We start from the raw sequence: 15,621 nt of genomic DNA on the forward strand, positions 1-15,621 counted from the left end.
GGGAGAAAAAACACAAGTCAATTTGCTACAAATAAAGAGATCAAAACTTCAGATGATCGTAAGGGCCTTTCTCTTGTTTATTGCCAAGCCCCCAGCCCAGTCCCGCCCTGCTCACTCCTCACCAAGGGAAGCAGCCCCGGTGATAGGGGGCCAGACCCACCCAGCTCCAGCTGGGCTCCTCCACTGGGTGCAGCCGGTTGGTGGTGTGTGGGCAGCTGGCAGGCAAATCCTGCCGCGGTCAGTCCAGCTTCAAGTCCAGCAGCAGGGCATTCTGGCAGGAGACAGAGGGCCAGGTGGTAGTGCAGGGAACACTGACGGGGCCACCCAGACACAGGATGGGATGGACTGGGGTGTGGTCAGGAAATGAAATCAGCGTGGTGTTTAAGAACAAAGGATGAACTTGACTGGCCTTATGACCCTTCACCTCTCTGAGCCTCGACTTTCTCAACAGTCAAGTGGGGAGAAGCCACCCCTACCTCCCAGAGTGGAGCAATCAAATGAGAAAAATGTCCATTCAATGCTCCGAGTGCAATGCTTGGTGTGCAATGCAAAGCTAATATGTACTGTATGCCTTTAGGTGATTTATCTCAATGAATCATCACAACAGCTCTCTGAGGTGGATACCATATTATCATCCCCGTTTTAGGCAACAGAAAAATTGAAGCATAGAGAAAGAGGAAGCAATTTGCCCGAGGTGGCAGAGAAGGAGAGTAGCAGAATTTACTTTTCCTCCTGGGGATCCCTGGCCAAGGAGGGCCCAGGTTCTGAGAGGAAGGGTCTTGCCCAAGGGATTGGCAGGATTGTACTGATGCCGCTGCCCTCCTCAGCCCAACTCTCTCCAGATTGAGAGAGGCAGGCTTTTGCTCACTGGCCAAAAGTATTGGCGGACATGGCCTTCCCCAGCTCCTTTCCTCACCTCTGCTATGTCCAGCTCTGCCAGGTTGTAATTCATGTCCAGGAAGTCTGGAATTGGGAGCCCAGCTTGGAGCACATCTGAGAAATACAGGAAGAGTCATTGCAGCCTGCCTGCTCTGCAGCTGATTGAGTGACTGCCTGGAGCAGAGTAGTGGGAAATAGTGCAGTGATCGATTCAGGATGTCTGCCAGCTGCGCAGGCCTAGAGAACATCAGCTGGATCACCATGTATTTGCATCCCAGGGCTGGGTCAAGATCTGATGCATGGTGTGTGGTCAAGGGTCAGAGTCCAAGTTGTGGGAGGGGCCTTTGTCCCCAGGTAAGTGACATTAAGATGACATCAGCCTCAAAGATTCGGCAATGACTATCCACTCCCTTTTAGGTTCCCTCATCTGGGGCCAATGGAGGGGCTTTGAGGCCACCCAGGTGGCGTCCCTTCCTGCTCAGAGTGCTTCTTGGCACCAGCAAAATCAAAGCCTGCTGGAGCCCTCACCATTGATGGCTGGGATGTAGGCTTCTTGGAGAAAATCAGTGATGAAGCCAGTCAATGCCTTCTCCTGGGGGAGAGGGAGAAAGAGAGAAAACACCCCCATGCCATCACTCAATTAAATTCAACAGATCTTTTCAGCCCTCACTCCAGCTGGGTTCGGGGACCACAGGAATGAATATTAGAGACATCAAACTGCATCAGAACTGCGTCTGACTGTTAGACTGTAGGCTGATGCCCTTCACCTCTGCTTAGCCCCTCTTCAGGTGACACGTGGGCCTTAGGTCACAGTGAAGGCATGGAGGAATTCAGGAGACACTGGGTGGCCTGTGGACCTACCCCTGATCCTACAGAAAACTCAGTAGCTTTGATGAGTGATTCATTCACTGCCTCTCTGTTCCTCAGTTACCCCATCTGTGAAAGAGAAATATAATAGCACCTACTCACAGTTTCCGGGAGGATTCAATGGGTTTGGATAACGCACAGAGTAAGTGCTCAGCAAGTAGTGTTGCCGCTCTTGCTGTGATTATGATTCTTATTAGCACCTACTCTGTCAGGTTCTGTGTTGGGCCCTGAGGCTACAGAGACTAATAAAAATAGCAGCTGGGCCAACCAAGCCAGCTCAGGTTGCTGCTATGCATGACAATGCTTTTAAAATCAATCTAGGGAGATGTCCAGATTCTATCCAGAAGAGAGAACAGAGACTCAGAGAGGCTAAACGATTTTCCCAAGGTCACACAGTCAGTCAGGAGCCCCAAGGCCCACAATGACCTACTCTATCCTCTCTGCCTCCATTTCAGAGCCCTTCCCCACAGTCCCAAGGAAAAACAGGCCCAGTTTCTTGCTTTTAAGCCAGACCAGGCAGAAGTACTTGGGACACTTTCGTTGAAGGCACCAATCAATGAGGACCCCCGGGATAGGCTCAGTAATCTGCAGAAGAGAGGGAAACAAGGAGGGGGAAGGGCAGTCAGAGCCATTCCCCTGGCCCTGGAGAAAAGGGATCTCAAACACCCCCAACCCCTCCCTGTTGCAGAAGTCCCCTCTACAGCCTTATCCCAGGTGCTCCTAAGTCTGTTTACATGCTACCTGTGATGGGGCGCTTACACCTTTCATTACAGCCCATTTTGTTTCCCCCAGCTCAAACCACTGCCTCCTCTCATTGGTCCTGACTCCCTCTGGCACCCCAGCCCTGTCTATTGTTCCTGCCCAAGGCCAGATATGCAGAGGTTTGTAGCTCAACTAGCCAGTCCCAGATTTTTGCAGGACACAGAATTGGGGCCCCTCACACGGCCCCCTCCCTTGCACAGCCTCTGGTGGGCACTAATACATCTTGGCACCAGAACAGGCCATGTGATGGTCATCTGGTGGTTCTATCTTCCCAACATCCATTCTCTATTCCAGTAACAGACCCTCCATTTTCCACTCTCAATCCAAGGCGTTAAAGTGGGGCAGAACCCAGAGCTCCCAGGGTGAGGACATGACCCAGGCCTGGCCAATCAGAGCATTCCATCTTTAGAGTCACAGTGATTAGCTTAGAGTTGGTCATGTGATCCATGATAGACCAATGAGAAGCAGCCTTTGGGATTTTGTTAGAACTATTAAACAAGAGGCCTCTCTTCTTGTTGGGGTCGCTTTGCCACCAGCTGGGGAGAGGCTGCCTGAGACTGTCCGATAAAGTGGACAGCAAAGGCCAAGGGAGGAGGGGGACAGATTGTGAGAATTTTGTGCACCTAGGTCCAGCCATGCCTGAAAGGGGAGATCTACCCCTAGAGATTTTAATTATGTGAGTCAAAAAGATTCCCTTTTGGGCTTAAGCCAGTTAAAGTCGGAATTGTCTCTTGCAACTATAAATGTTAACTGTTATTTGTATAAAGAAAGGCTTCCTGGAAGAGGTGGTATTTGAGGTGGGCGATGACAGGCAGGTGGCATTTGGATGGCATAGGTAAAGCCTATTAATGCAAAGGGGACATGGGCTTACAATCAGATGCACTCTCCAAGAGGCTAGTGGAATAGTGGGAGCAGTGGTGGGAGAATTTAAGAAGGGCCTAGAGTGCCAGGCTAAGATTTGACAAAAGATCGTGCAGACTCTTGGGAGCCATTGAGGGTTCTAGAACAGGGATAGTGACTTGAGCAGCCTGGCAGTGTGGGCTGTGCTGGATGGATCAGAGGGAGGTCCTAGAGCAGGAAACCAAGTGGTGTTGGTAGTGCAGCAGACTCCTACCTGTCCAGAGAGGTGGCCATCTGCAGCCGGTCCTCACGAACTGAGTACTGGATTTTCAGGTTGAAGTGCTGATATGGGGGGAAGCAGAGAGAAGGCAGTGGGTCCCCCATCAGGGCTGGTAAAACTAGGGGCTCTACCACCTTCCCAAGACCACCACCACTGCCAAGACAAAGCAGGAGTCTTCCTCTCTGCCCCTCCCACCCTCAGGAACTGAACCCAGCAGTCCCCCCATGTGCCCAGCCCAGGGTCCTCATCTTCCCTGTACCTAGCCCAGGATAGCACTATCAAAACTCCTGGCATGTTTGTAGGTGCCTGAACACAACATGTTATTGCTCCAGGTTACATCCTGCGACTCTGTCTGGAGTGCCCTCCATCACCAGCTTCCCCAACATCAATCCTTTCCCTGGCCAGCTCTTGCTCAACTTTCAAAACATAGCTCAGGCATCACCTCCTCTAGGAAGTCCTCTGGATTTCCTCAAACTAGATTGGGGATCTCTCTAGACTCCCATAGTTCCCTGAGTGAGCTTTCACTGCCCTTATAGATGCTAATGAATGTTGTCGGGTGGGAGAGAAGCAGAAGGGAAGGAGAGGGATGGGCAGGAGGGAGGGAGGGAGGGAGGAGAAAGAAAGGGAGGACTAAACTTTTGACCCTTCTTTTGTTGATCTTTCTAGTCATTCAAAGTTTCAATTGCAGAGCCAAAAATCAGACAGCAGGTGACATTGCCCCGGAGGTTAGGACCACACAATTGAGATTAACTAAGAACCCTTCAATCCATTGCTTGACTATGAGCTAAAAGCCTACCCTCCAGCCTCGAATATCCATGAGATTGGGCCAAACTGGGAAACAGATTCCACTCACAATTTCCAGGAGAAAGAGGAATACAGGAGCCTTGCCCGGCAGCAGAGGAGCAAACGTCTCCAGGGTGCCATGGCGGTGCAGCAGGCTCTTGCCTGTCTTCATAGTGACCTATGAAGGGGCTTGTTTATCCTGATCTGGGTCACCAGGGGTTTCGGCTTGGGATAGGCCTTGGCCACCTATAGAAACCAGGAAACTCCCCTCAGGGCCAAACCTCAGACTGGTGGCTTCAGTTGAAACCAGGAGTCCATAATGAAATAGGTGATTTCTACCTTGGAAGCACGATATGCAAAGGCTGGGATGTGTCTATCAGGAAATAAAATAAACAAAACAGACAATCTGGCTATTTCTATGTTGGACATAGAAAGTACAATGCACAAAAGCTGGGCTGTTTCTGTGCGGGGCCCAAAGAGTACTTTATGGAGAAGCTGGGATGATTCCACACCGGACAAGGGAGACACGGTATTGAAAAATCCCTTGTCCCTTTGCCTGGGGAACAGGGCAGGGCAGGCGTGGTGAGCATGGGTAGTTGGGTCACTCACTTCAGGGATGAAGCCAGCCAGTGTCTCAGTGGTTTGTGGGGGCAGCTCGCCAATCTACCAAATAAAAGTAAAGGTTAGGATTACTGAAGGCTTCCCTGAGCCATCCTAACAAACCTCTCCTCTGACACAATAAGGCATGCCCTCTGAGATTCCTTCATCAAAACAGTTATCACTCTTTGATTAAGTAGATAATGAGCTCCTGGGTAGCCCAGACTGTGGCTCATACATTCCAATGCCCACAGTTTTGAGTACAAGGTTACAAGCTGAGAAAATTTTGTTTGATGAAAAAGCAGACAGATAGATGGGAGAACGGGTGGATGCAGTGGATCAGAGGGGGTGGGTGAATGGATTCATGGATAGCTAGATGGATGCGGAAAATGGATAAACAGATGAGTGGGTGAATGGATGGGTGGGATGGATGAGTGTTTGTGTAGGAGAATGAATAATGGATAGATGGGCAGGTGGATGGGTGGGTGGAGGGATGAAAAGAATAATGGATGGGAGGATGCGTGAATGGAAAGATGGTGGAATGGCCTGACAAATGGATGAGAGAATGGGTGATGAATGGATTGATGGGTGGCAGGATGGATGTGAAGGTACATGGATGGATGGTGGGTAAATGGATGAGAGGATGAATAAAGGGATCAGTGGGGAGTGAATGAATGGATGGATGGATGGATGGATGGATGGATGGATGGTTGGATGGATGGATGGATGAGCAGATGAGTAGGAGGATGGATAGTGGAGAATTGGATGGGTAGATGGGTGGGTATCTGGGTTTTTGGGTGGTAAATGACAGATGCATAGATTCAATCATTCAGTAATATCAGGCCCTGTTCTAGGTGTGGATGGTATGAAGTGTTGGGTGGGTGCTAGCTGGAAGGATAGAGTCTAAGACATGAATACATAGTAGCGAGATAGACTGGATATAAAGAAGGTGGCTGGATGGCCAATGCATGAGAGTTGTAGGTTGATGGATAAATACCTGGTTGTATGGACAATTGAATGGATGGATGAATAGACGGTGGTTACATGGACAGAGAGATGGTGGATGGTGGGGTGAAATGATGATGGAAACTCAAATCAGTCCTGGCCCCTCCCAGTCCCAGCATTACCCACACCCCAGGATAATTCTCAGAATGCGTGTTCTGGGCAGGGGCTGTCATTACAGGGGGCAGATGCAGAGGTGGGCGGTGTGGCCACTGGGCAGCTCACCGTCATTTCCTGGACATTCACATCAAAGGACTTCTGCAGAAGAGCAAGCTCTGCTGTGAGGAGGGTGGCTGAGAGCAGCAGCTGTGAGGCGCCTTCGGCATAGTCCTCAGGGAACTCGGCCTCCCCGGCATCAGCAAGCTGGATGGTGTTGCCCTTTTGCTGCTGCACCACAGGCTGTGGGACAGCCAGGGGAGAGACACTCAGCCTTGGCCATGAAGGACTGTGGCTGAGGGCAAGTCTCAGACCTCCAAACAAATGGTGCTCGAATCAGCCCCAAGTCAGTAAGTCATAAGATGGTGAAGCCAGAGCAGGCTGTAGTGGCTCAACTCTCCCAGTGTGCAGGTAGGTAGACTGAGGCCCAAGAGGATAAGGGAGTCAGTCACTAAACCACTGGCGGTTCCTCCTAGGATTGTGTAAGTAACCTCAGTTAACCCTCTAACGAGGGTTAGAGCCCTCATTTATACAGAACCTGTTCCCTGTTTTCTTCTCAGGAGAAAGAGGTAAACGGAAAACAACATGGGGCCTGTAGGAACCACGCTGGAGGAAGACTTCATAGGGAGATGACTGCTTGGGATTTTTCTTCCCATTCCTGGAAGATGCATTCACCTAGTCACCGGGGCTCTGGAGTCCTGGGTGATGACCCAACTCTGCCACCACTCACAGGAGGCCCTAGCCAAATCCTGCCTCCCTCCTGGGCCCGGTGCTCTCATCTGCAAAATGACAGGGTACAACTGGGCGAGCCACTCATCGGGAGAAGCAGGCAGCCTTGGGAGAAGGCGTGGGTGTGGGGTCAGCCATTCGGAAATCAGCTCAGAACTCCGGGTTCATGTTGAGACAGAAAGAGGGAGAGGGCCCTCCCACCCTCCGAAGTCCCAGCCCAGCCGCCTGCCCTGGTGGAAGCAGCCCCCACCCCTCAGGCCAGTGAGACACCCGCCTGCTGGTGCCCCCTAGCTTACACTGAAGTCCACTTGAATATGGCTGGCAGTGGTGGTCGGTATGGACACCAGGACATATCTGACGGTGCCCATCTGGCCCACGGGCAGGGGGCTGTGCAAAGAGGAAGGTTCACTCAGAGAGGCACCAGCCCAGGGGCAGCCTAGAGAAGCCTGCACCGGCCAGCTGCCACCTGAGCCTGGCCTGGGCGCCAGGACCCCTGGCCCTTTGTGTGACACAAGGCAAATTGCTTAGCATCTCTGGGCCTCAGTAGTTTTATCTGCAGAATGGAAGCAATGGTGCCTGCCCTAGAAAATCACGCCCTCTCACATCACTCTGTAGGCACAGAGCTTGAACGTTCACCAAGGGTTGTCCAGCTCAGTTCTCGCAACAGATTGGCAGGGTCAGGATTATTGGCTCTATTTTACAGATGCACAGACTGAGGCTTGGGGGAGCGAGGTGATGTCCCAGGCCACGCTGCTGGGCACATGAACCAGTTTTCCTCAGTCCCAGCCATTGGACTTCCCTCTCCCCCACCCTGGGGAGCCCTGTGGACCCTGAGATGCAGGGATCCCCTTGACAAAGGAAAGAGTGGGGTTACTATTGGGATTATTATTTGTGGTGCCAGGTTTGTGGATGAGCCCACAAAGGCTGCTGTCCTTGGAGTCTGGGGGGTGATGGATAGAACATTGGATGGAAGGCTGAGAGGCAAGAACCCCAGAGTCCCCCAGGGTCTCAGGCGCCCCATCTGGCCAGTGAGGGGGCTGGGCGGACTCCATGACCTCAGACCTCCTCTAGTCCCAAGGCTGGGCTGGGAGCAGGCACTTGAATGGGCAGTGGGGCATCAAAGTCCAACCATCCTGCTGTCCCCATGCAGGAGTAAGTTATGGCTAGCTGCTCACCATTCAGGTTGGCCCACTTCTTGTTCACATACACCAGGACCGCATCAATGGCTGGACACATCTGGAAGAAGAGAAGGCACTGAGCTGAGGGGGTTCCTGCGTGGAGGGTCTCACTCCTCCCAGCTGAATGTTACTCCATGGGGAGTCTGAAGAGCCCTGGAGGGACCCGGACAGGGACATAAACCAAGGCCATAGTCCCGCAGGAAGTCAATGGCAGAGCCTGGGCTAGAATCCAGATCTCCTGACCATAGCCTGCAAGATCAGTGAGGACTCATTCCCCAGGGGCTGGTGCTCTCAGCGGGGTTGGCGAGCTGTGCTGTGCAGGCTGCCATTTTCTCCTCCCCGTCTCACGGAAGACATCACTAGCTGATCACCGTACTTTCTCCCACCGAGCCAGCCACAGTCTCAGAATCCTCAGCCACCAGTGATCAGTCAGGGTCAGCACCCGAGATGAAACGCGCTTGCCAGCCCTGGTCTAAGCACTGCTGCGGATGAGGGGCGGAGGCTTGCTCTGGGCACTCACCAGGCCAGGAAGGACTTTGTGTAAGGTGCTGTCCAGGAACTTGTTGACCATCTTGGGCAGCGTGCTGGACACAGAGGACAGGGACAGGGGCACAGATGGCAGAAAGTTAGGCACGGGACATGCAGGGACATGGCTAAGGCAGTTCAGTGGCTCAGGAAGTGGGATGCTGGGCTGGGCTGGCAAGGTGAACCCAGCCTTCCACCCCAGCCACAGAGCCCTCACTTGCTAGGCAGGTTCGTCTTCGCGCTGACAAGGATAACCTCACAGCCCTCGCTCTTGAACATGGGGAGGCCCGTCTCCTCATCCTGCAGAAGCCAGTTGGTGGCTGTGATGTTCAGGACCACGAAGATATCCATGTTCTCACCCATGAAGCTGGAGGAGGGGGGAGGCAGGTATCATGGGGATCACTGCCACTGTGGCCACTATCCCTGTCACCTCTTTGCTCACAATCTCAGCAGCTCTGAGAGAGGGAAATGGTGGGGGACCACGCCACAGGACAGAAAGAGGGATGGGACCTACCCAAGGTCATATGACTAGGCTTTCCTCTCCCCTTTTGCTTTGGTGAACTCCTACACATCCTTCAAAACCCTGCTCTGCCCAGCTGTCATCATTTCCCAAAGGCGTTTTCTAATCTCCACCCCCTGCACTCTGCTAATGTTTCTTCTGTCCCAGGCCAGTCCCTGGTCAGTCTGTGATCATCTGTGCTCAGGTCCATTTCCCATCAAAGCTAGGAACCAAGTTTGCATCATCTCAGACCACAGCACCCAGATGGTACACAGTAGGTACTCAATAAATGTGCATGTAAGGTCGAGACAAAGAAGTTGTCCTTTCCTTCTTACCTCCCCACCATACTCACCTCTTGCCAGTGATGGTCATGCCCATGGACACACACTGGAAGATGCCCACCCCAGGTAGGAAGCTCAGTGTGATGACTGGTATCTGCACATCCTTTACCTTCAGACTGGGAGGGGCAGACATCCAAGCAATGAGAACTGGACAGGTGAGACCCAGGCCCTCAACCCACTCCTCCACCGCTTTGCTGGGAGGCCTTGGGTAAATCCCCCACCCCATGTCATAGGGATAAACCTACCTCTGGGGCTGTCATGAAATGCAGACAAAAGGCTGGACATGAACCAATTTGTACACAAAAAGCTCTCATCATGTGTGAGATGAGATGTGGCTTAATTTGTGACCTTGGACTGCTCCCTTCCCTGCTGTGGGCCTCAGTTTCCCCACTGGCAAAAAGGAGAGGTTTGCTTAGATCAGGGTTTCTGGATGCTGTCAAATGCTATTGACATTTTGGGCGGGATCATTCTGTGCTATGGGCTGTCCTGTGCATTGCAGGATGTTTCATAGCATCCCTGGCCTCTGCCCACCAGAGGCACTAGATGCACTCCCTCTTCCCCACTCCACAAGTTGTGACAACCAAAAATGTCTCCAGACATTGCCAAATGTCCCCCGGAGACAAAATCACCCCTGGTTGACAACCACCAGTCAAGATCCAGTATAACAAAGTTGTGGCACATCTACCTCACCTGCCCATCCTGAGCTCTTGGCAGACATTGCTAATTGATCAGAGTCCTATTTCCTGCTAAGTCCAGAAGGTGCCTCAGAACCCTCCCCAGTACATCATTCCAGGCAGCCCCTACCAATCAATCCCATCTGACACTTGCAACGAAACCAGTTTGCCCCAGTCATTAGATGATTGTTTCCATTCTGCCACTGGAGGATTTTTCATTCAATTTCATGTATATTCAGTGAGTTCCTGCTGCATGCAGGGAGTTGAAGTTTGACTTTCCAAACTCACTTCCTCCTCCCATTGGCTCTGCTCACAACAGGACTAGAATTGTCCCAGTGGATGACTGAGGGGACTGAGGCCCAGTCAGGAGCAGTGACCTGCCCAAGGTCACACAGCAAGCCAGCAGCAAGGCCAGGAAGAGGCCCCATGCCCTGCACCACCTCCCCCACTCAGATCCTAGGCACAGCATTACCTAACACCCTCTGCCCTAACAGCCACCCCCTGCCCCCAAAGCCCCTCCCCTGCTCACTCAGTGATGCCTTTGATGGGTTTCATGCCTGGGAGTTTTTTGCCTGCCTCAGCTGCCATCTTCTCCAGGATATGGCTCTCATCCACGGCATTCTGGACCTCTGGATAGGCGGAGGGTGGGAGAGACCCTCAGCTGGACTCCTCACTGCTTCCCTGACCTGGGCCAGTCTCTTGGTCATCCCAGTGATGAGTTATGCCCAGCCCTTGCCCTCTTCCAGCCTCACAGGGGAGACAGAGTCACAAGCAATGACAGTAATGAGTGATGAGAGCCATAATAAGCACAGGCAGCTGGAAGAACCACATGAAGGGTTTGGGCCAGGAAAGGAAGAGCTGGGGAAGGCTTCCAGGAGGAGGTGACATGCCAGTTGGTCCTAGAGGGAGGAATAGGAATTTTCACCAGGAAGCAAAGGGGTAAAGGAGGCCACTCAGGGCAGAGGGGCCAGCAAGTGCAAAGGTGGGGAAGGGGGGAAGGAGGTGGCATGGTGAGGGAGGAGTGAGAAATACAGCGTGGCTGGAAGGGGGAGGGACAGGACAGGGAAACTGGAGCAGTTTCAGGCGGCACATCATGAAGGACTTGAAGCCCAAGCTACAGTGTCGACTTTATCCTGTGGCCCAGCCACTCTCAAACCTGGGTGGTAAGGGAATTCAACTGGGAGCTTGTTAAGGGGAAGATTTGGGGCCTGAAGCCAAGACATTCTGATTCCCCAGGCCTAGAGGCCCCAAGCCCAAATGACACGGTGCCAGAAACACTCCATAATGGTCACAGGCTAGTTCCCAGAGAGGAGACAAATCCTGAGCTGATGAACTGTCATTTGCCCTTTGCACCTGGATGTGACTTCCCTGGGGGTCACAGAGCTAGGGGTGGAAAATACCTCTTAGTAAAGTGCCCCCAGGGCCTTTCAATCTCATATTTCATCTAATCCTGCCCAAAAAGGATGGTTCACCCTATTCTACATTTCTTTACATCTGCAGATGAGCAAACGGCAACACAGAGAGGGTAAGTGACTTGCCGAAGGTCCCACAGTAAATTGTTGGCAGAGCTGGGATTTGGCTCATGTCAGCCCACTTGTGGACACCAACCCCTGCCATCAGGGCCAAAGAGAGGATCCAGGGAAGTAGGATTTCCAGCTCTACCTCCAACTTGTGGGGGGACCTTGGGCAAGTTACCCTGTTTTCTCTGGGCCTCTGTAAAATGGAAGAAGAATAACATGTTGCTTTTAAGTTTATGTTGAGGATCACAAAATACTCAGGTCTATGCGAACACGAGCAGTCACTACTGACCCCCTACCCCAAGTCCCATACCTCCCCCGTACCCCTCCCCCACCCCGCCCCACACCCAGCACCAGCTCACCACGATTCAAGACGTCCATGCCCAACCGCAGCAGAGCCCCAGGGTCCCCTCGTGCGGGGGTCAGCGGGCCGCAGAGCACCAGACACAGGATTCGCAGCCCGGCTCCACCTGTGCCACGGGGCCTGAATTGGGTGCAGCCCAGCAGGCCCTGGTTCCCCTGGGGACCTCCCATGCTCCAGAGCAGACCGAGCCCCCTGGATGACCTCGGATGTCCAGGAGCCTTTGGACGCCAGGCAGTTCAGCAACCCTCATGACTGCCTCCTCCAGAAGGGCCCAAGAGTGTCCAGATTAAATACAAGGCCTCTGGAGTCACCCGAGCAGGTCACTTTCCCCTCTAAGCCTCAGTCTCCTCGTCTGTGAGCGTGCTGCATTCTGATCAGCCTGCATGATGGGGTTGGTGAGAGGTTTAGCTGCAATTTTTCATGAGTTCAGGTGCGGCTCAGAGGGCAGCGCTGGGGCCACAGAGGGGATTCCAACCTGGTCCTGACTTGGGAACTCCCACTGCAGTGTGGGAATGGGGGAACCCTCTGCTCCCCCAACAATGACACAACAGCCAGTGGCATCCCCCACCTTCTCCAGCTCAGCCTCACTTCCAGAAATCTCAGCTCACAGCCCCTTAAGGCCCCTTGAGACATCGCCTCACCAATAAGGAAACTGAGGCACAGTTTGGGCCAGACCTAAGGTCTCACAGCCGGTGAGTAGAGAATCGAATAACGACCTCCCACACCAGATCCTTCAACATTCCCAGGAAAGCACCATCCCACCCCTGGGCCCCCAGACACCCCTTCCTCCTACTGACTACTTACCAAGACCTGAAATTCTCCCAACCAGAGGCCAAGTGTTTATTTCAGGGCTGAGCTGTGGCTGAAAAGAATCAAGGGGGGTGGCCTGTGTCACCAGAGAGGAAGAGTTCCAGATGATCTCCTGCTGACAGCAGGCTCGGCCACTGAGGGCTCCACCGATCCGCAAACAGAAGCAGGTGTCTACTGGGGGCGCATCTTTTTAGTCCAAGCCTATGCCTGCCTGCATGCATTCATTCACTCAACTCGAATTGACTGAGTACCTACTATGTGCCAGGCAGGCCAGGCTACAAGGTACACACAGCAGAGATAGTCCTGTTCCTCCTGAACCTTAAAGAGAAGCAATGGAATGGGGTACAGTGTGTATGGGGGGCAGAGGGAGGATTAGGGAAGGACTCTCTAGAGAGGAAATATTTAGGCTGAGATCTAAAGGATGAGAAGCAGCCAGCACATAAAAAGCCAAGGAGACCTTCGAGCCTACAATAAGTATTCGCTGAGTGAAAGCGTGATCTATTTGTCTCTCGTCCCATTCAATTTTTAAATATCTATCTGGGCTTGAAAATAATCAGTCGTGGTGTTTCTTCTACCCCTATGAACACACACACGTGTGCCATGGGAATGCCAGGCACAGCACACCCAGTGCCAAATCTCTGAAGTTCATCCTGTGAGGGACCGTGGGGCTCAGTGCAAGCGGCAGAGCTGGAAGGGGCTGGGTAAAGTCTCCTCCAGCCCTGCCCCGTCTCCCAGGTGGGGAGCTGGAGCCCCAGGACTGAGCGCCACCCCAGTTCCCCCATTCCCAGGCCAGAACTGATGTCAGCTGTCAAGGCCACTTGGAGCAGGAGCTTTTGCCCTCTTACAATAATAAGTGGCTTGGGGTACACGGTCGTGTGGGTGTTTCTGGGACAAACGGTCAATGCCAGGGTTTTGTTTCTGAGTGTGCTTGTGCTTTTGCCTAAGCTGTCCCTCCCTCTTACAATGCCCTCTCTCCAGCCACCTACGACCTGCTTATCCCTCAAGTCCTAATTTCAGCCCTTGCATCCTCCAGCAGGAAGCCTCCCCTCAACCTCCAATCACTCCCTGTCTCAAAAACCACAGTTTGAACCTGAGTGTATAGCTAATCCATCCCACCCCAAGGCAAGTGTTTCCTGCTGCTCCACCCCCACCCTCTGTTCACAGTTTCCTCCATCTGGAGTCCTTCCTCTCTCTCTCTGCTTAGCAAATGCTCCTAGATGCCCCCTACCACCACCACCACCACCCCCCGCCATTGCCTCAGCTCAGCTCTGAGCTCCTGCAAAGCAGACCCTCCCTTGTCTCCCGTCAGCCTCAGATGGGGCCCAAGGAGGAGCCTCAGATCTGCTGTCTCCTTGATCCGGCCCAAGTCCTGCAGCATCTGAGGATTGCGATGTCCAGTGGCTTCCTGTCAGGTGAGGAGCACTGGGCAGGGGTCAGGACATAGATCCAAGCCCTGTCCCTGCCACCCAGTTGCTGTGTGACCTCAGGCAAGTCCCTTGCCCTCTCTGAGCCTCAGTGTTTTCATCTATAAAATGACAGGGCTGAATTAGACATTATCTGGGGAGAGTTCCACAGGTAGAGCCTGCCCTTACCTTGCCGAGCCTGGGACGTCCTGCCGATGACTGGCCCCTGCCTCCCCATCCTGGGACAAGGAAGCCCTTATAGTTGGGAGCTTGATTAGCTGCTTAGATAATTAAGGGTTTAATAAGGCCCAGATAATTATCTAGACTCCGAAAGAACAGGAGCCCCGATGCTCACGTGATGATTCAGTTTGTTCCAGTGTAAATAGCGCAGAGGAGGAGGGTGGCTGGAGATCCCAGGTGGCTGCACTGGGGCAGGCCCTGGGGAGGGGATGCGGTGGTCGGAGCGGGCACTGGGGCTCAAACTTCCCCTCCCCTAGACTCAGAGCCTCCCATAAGTCCGGACACACAGCTGGCACTCATCCATTCCTTTCACAAACGTTTATTGAGGACCCACTGTGTGCCAGGCCTGTGCAGGTGCTAGGGATGCCGTGGTGAGCAAGGCAGTCGGGGTTCCTATCCCGAGAGGGCTCCTGGAGCCTATGGGGGAGACGGGCACTCTGCAAGAGCCTGGTCAGTCCTGGGGACCTGAGGGTGGTGGAAGCCGGTGAACCGGGGGGTGGGGCAGGGAGGGAAGAGCAGGGTTATCTTCAGAGCAGAAGACCCCTGGAGCAGGGGATGTTGGAGCTGATGCCTGAGGGGTGAGCAGATCCAGCTCTGCAAGGCAGGGGAAGGGGTTTCACCTGGGGAGTTGGCGGGTGCAAAGGCCTAGGACCATCCCGACTGGGCCCCCTCGCCGCTCTAAAGCCAAGTTGGAACGGGGGACAGAAGGACCCAGGTCAGCCCAGTCGGTCTCCATCCTGATCCGGGCCCTGAGCTGGAGGAGCCAGACTACAGATAGCCTCACTGTATCCCTGCAGATCCGCCCCCCCGACCCCCACCTCCCCACCCCCCCGCCCACCCCCGCAACAGACAGAGGGACCGGCAGGCCCTGCCTCCTCCTGGCACGCAAATCCTCCCTAGTGCCTCCCATCACCTGGCCCTCCTCCCTCCCCCAGGACCATCCTGGGTGTTGGGGGGAAGGGGGAGGCAGGAAGGAAGTGGGGTGGATGGGGTGGGGGAGGCTGGAGAAACCCCCTTGCGTGGGTTTGGGGATCTGGGGCCCGGCGCCAGCCACTGCCCTCACAAGCTGTGCGGCCTTGGGTAGCTCCCTCAACTTCCCTGGGCCACTGTTCTAGCCTCTTTAAGATGAGGGGACAGAATAATAATAGCAATGCTGAGAGGGAAAAGGACAGTCA

General features: G+C 53.6%; 1 protein-coding gene across 1 annotated transcript; it reads right to left on the reverse strand.

Annotated features, from left to right (window-relative positions):
* Window positions 1-207: 207 nt before the first annotated feature.
* Window positions 208-12,163, reverse strand: BPIFB6 (BPI fold containing family B member 6). The gene is given in 16 exon segments (XM_068524739.1): window positions 208-271; window positions 917-993; window positions 1,408-1,465; window positions 2,280-2,331; window positions 3,623-3,690; window positions 4,482-4,589; window positions 4,592-4,657; window positions 5,021-5,074; window positions 6,236-6,409; window positions 7,192-7,282; window positions 8,067-8,131; window positions 8,594-8,657; window positions 8,816-8,965; window positions 9,450-9,554; window positions 10,642-10,741; window positions 11,992-12,163. Coding segments are annotated over 16 exon segments (1,437 nt in total). The 3' UTR covers window positions 208-238.
* Between the last annotated feature and the right edge of the window lie 3,458 nt (window positions 12,164-15,621).

This window comes from Eschrichtius robustus, chromosome 16, assembly GCF_028021215.1.
Source record: "Eschrichtius robustus isolate mEscRob2 chromosome 16, mEscRob2.pri, whole genome shotgun sequence".
In the NCBI taxonomy this organism is placed as follows: Eukaryota; Metazoa; Chordata; class Mammalia; order Artiodactyla; family Eschrichtiidae; genus Eschrichtius; species Eschrichtius robustus.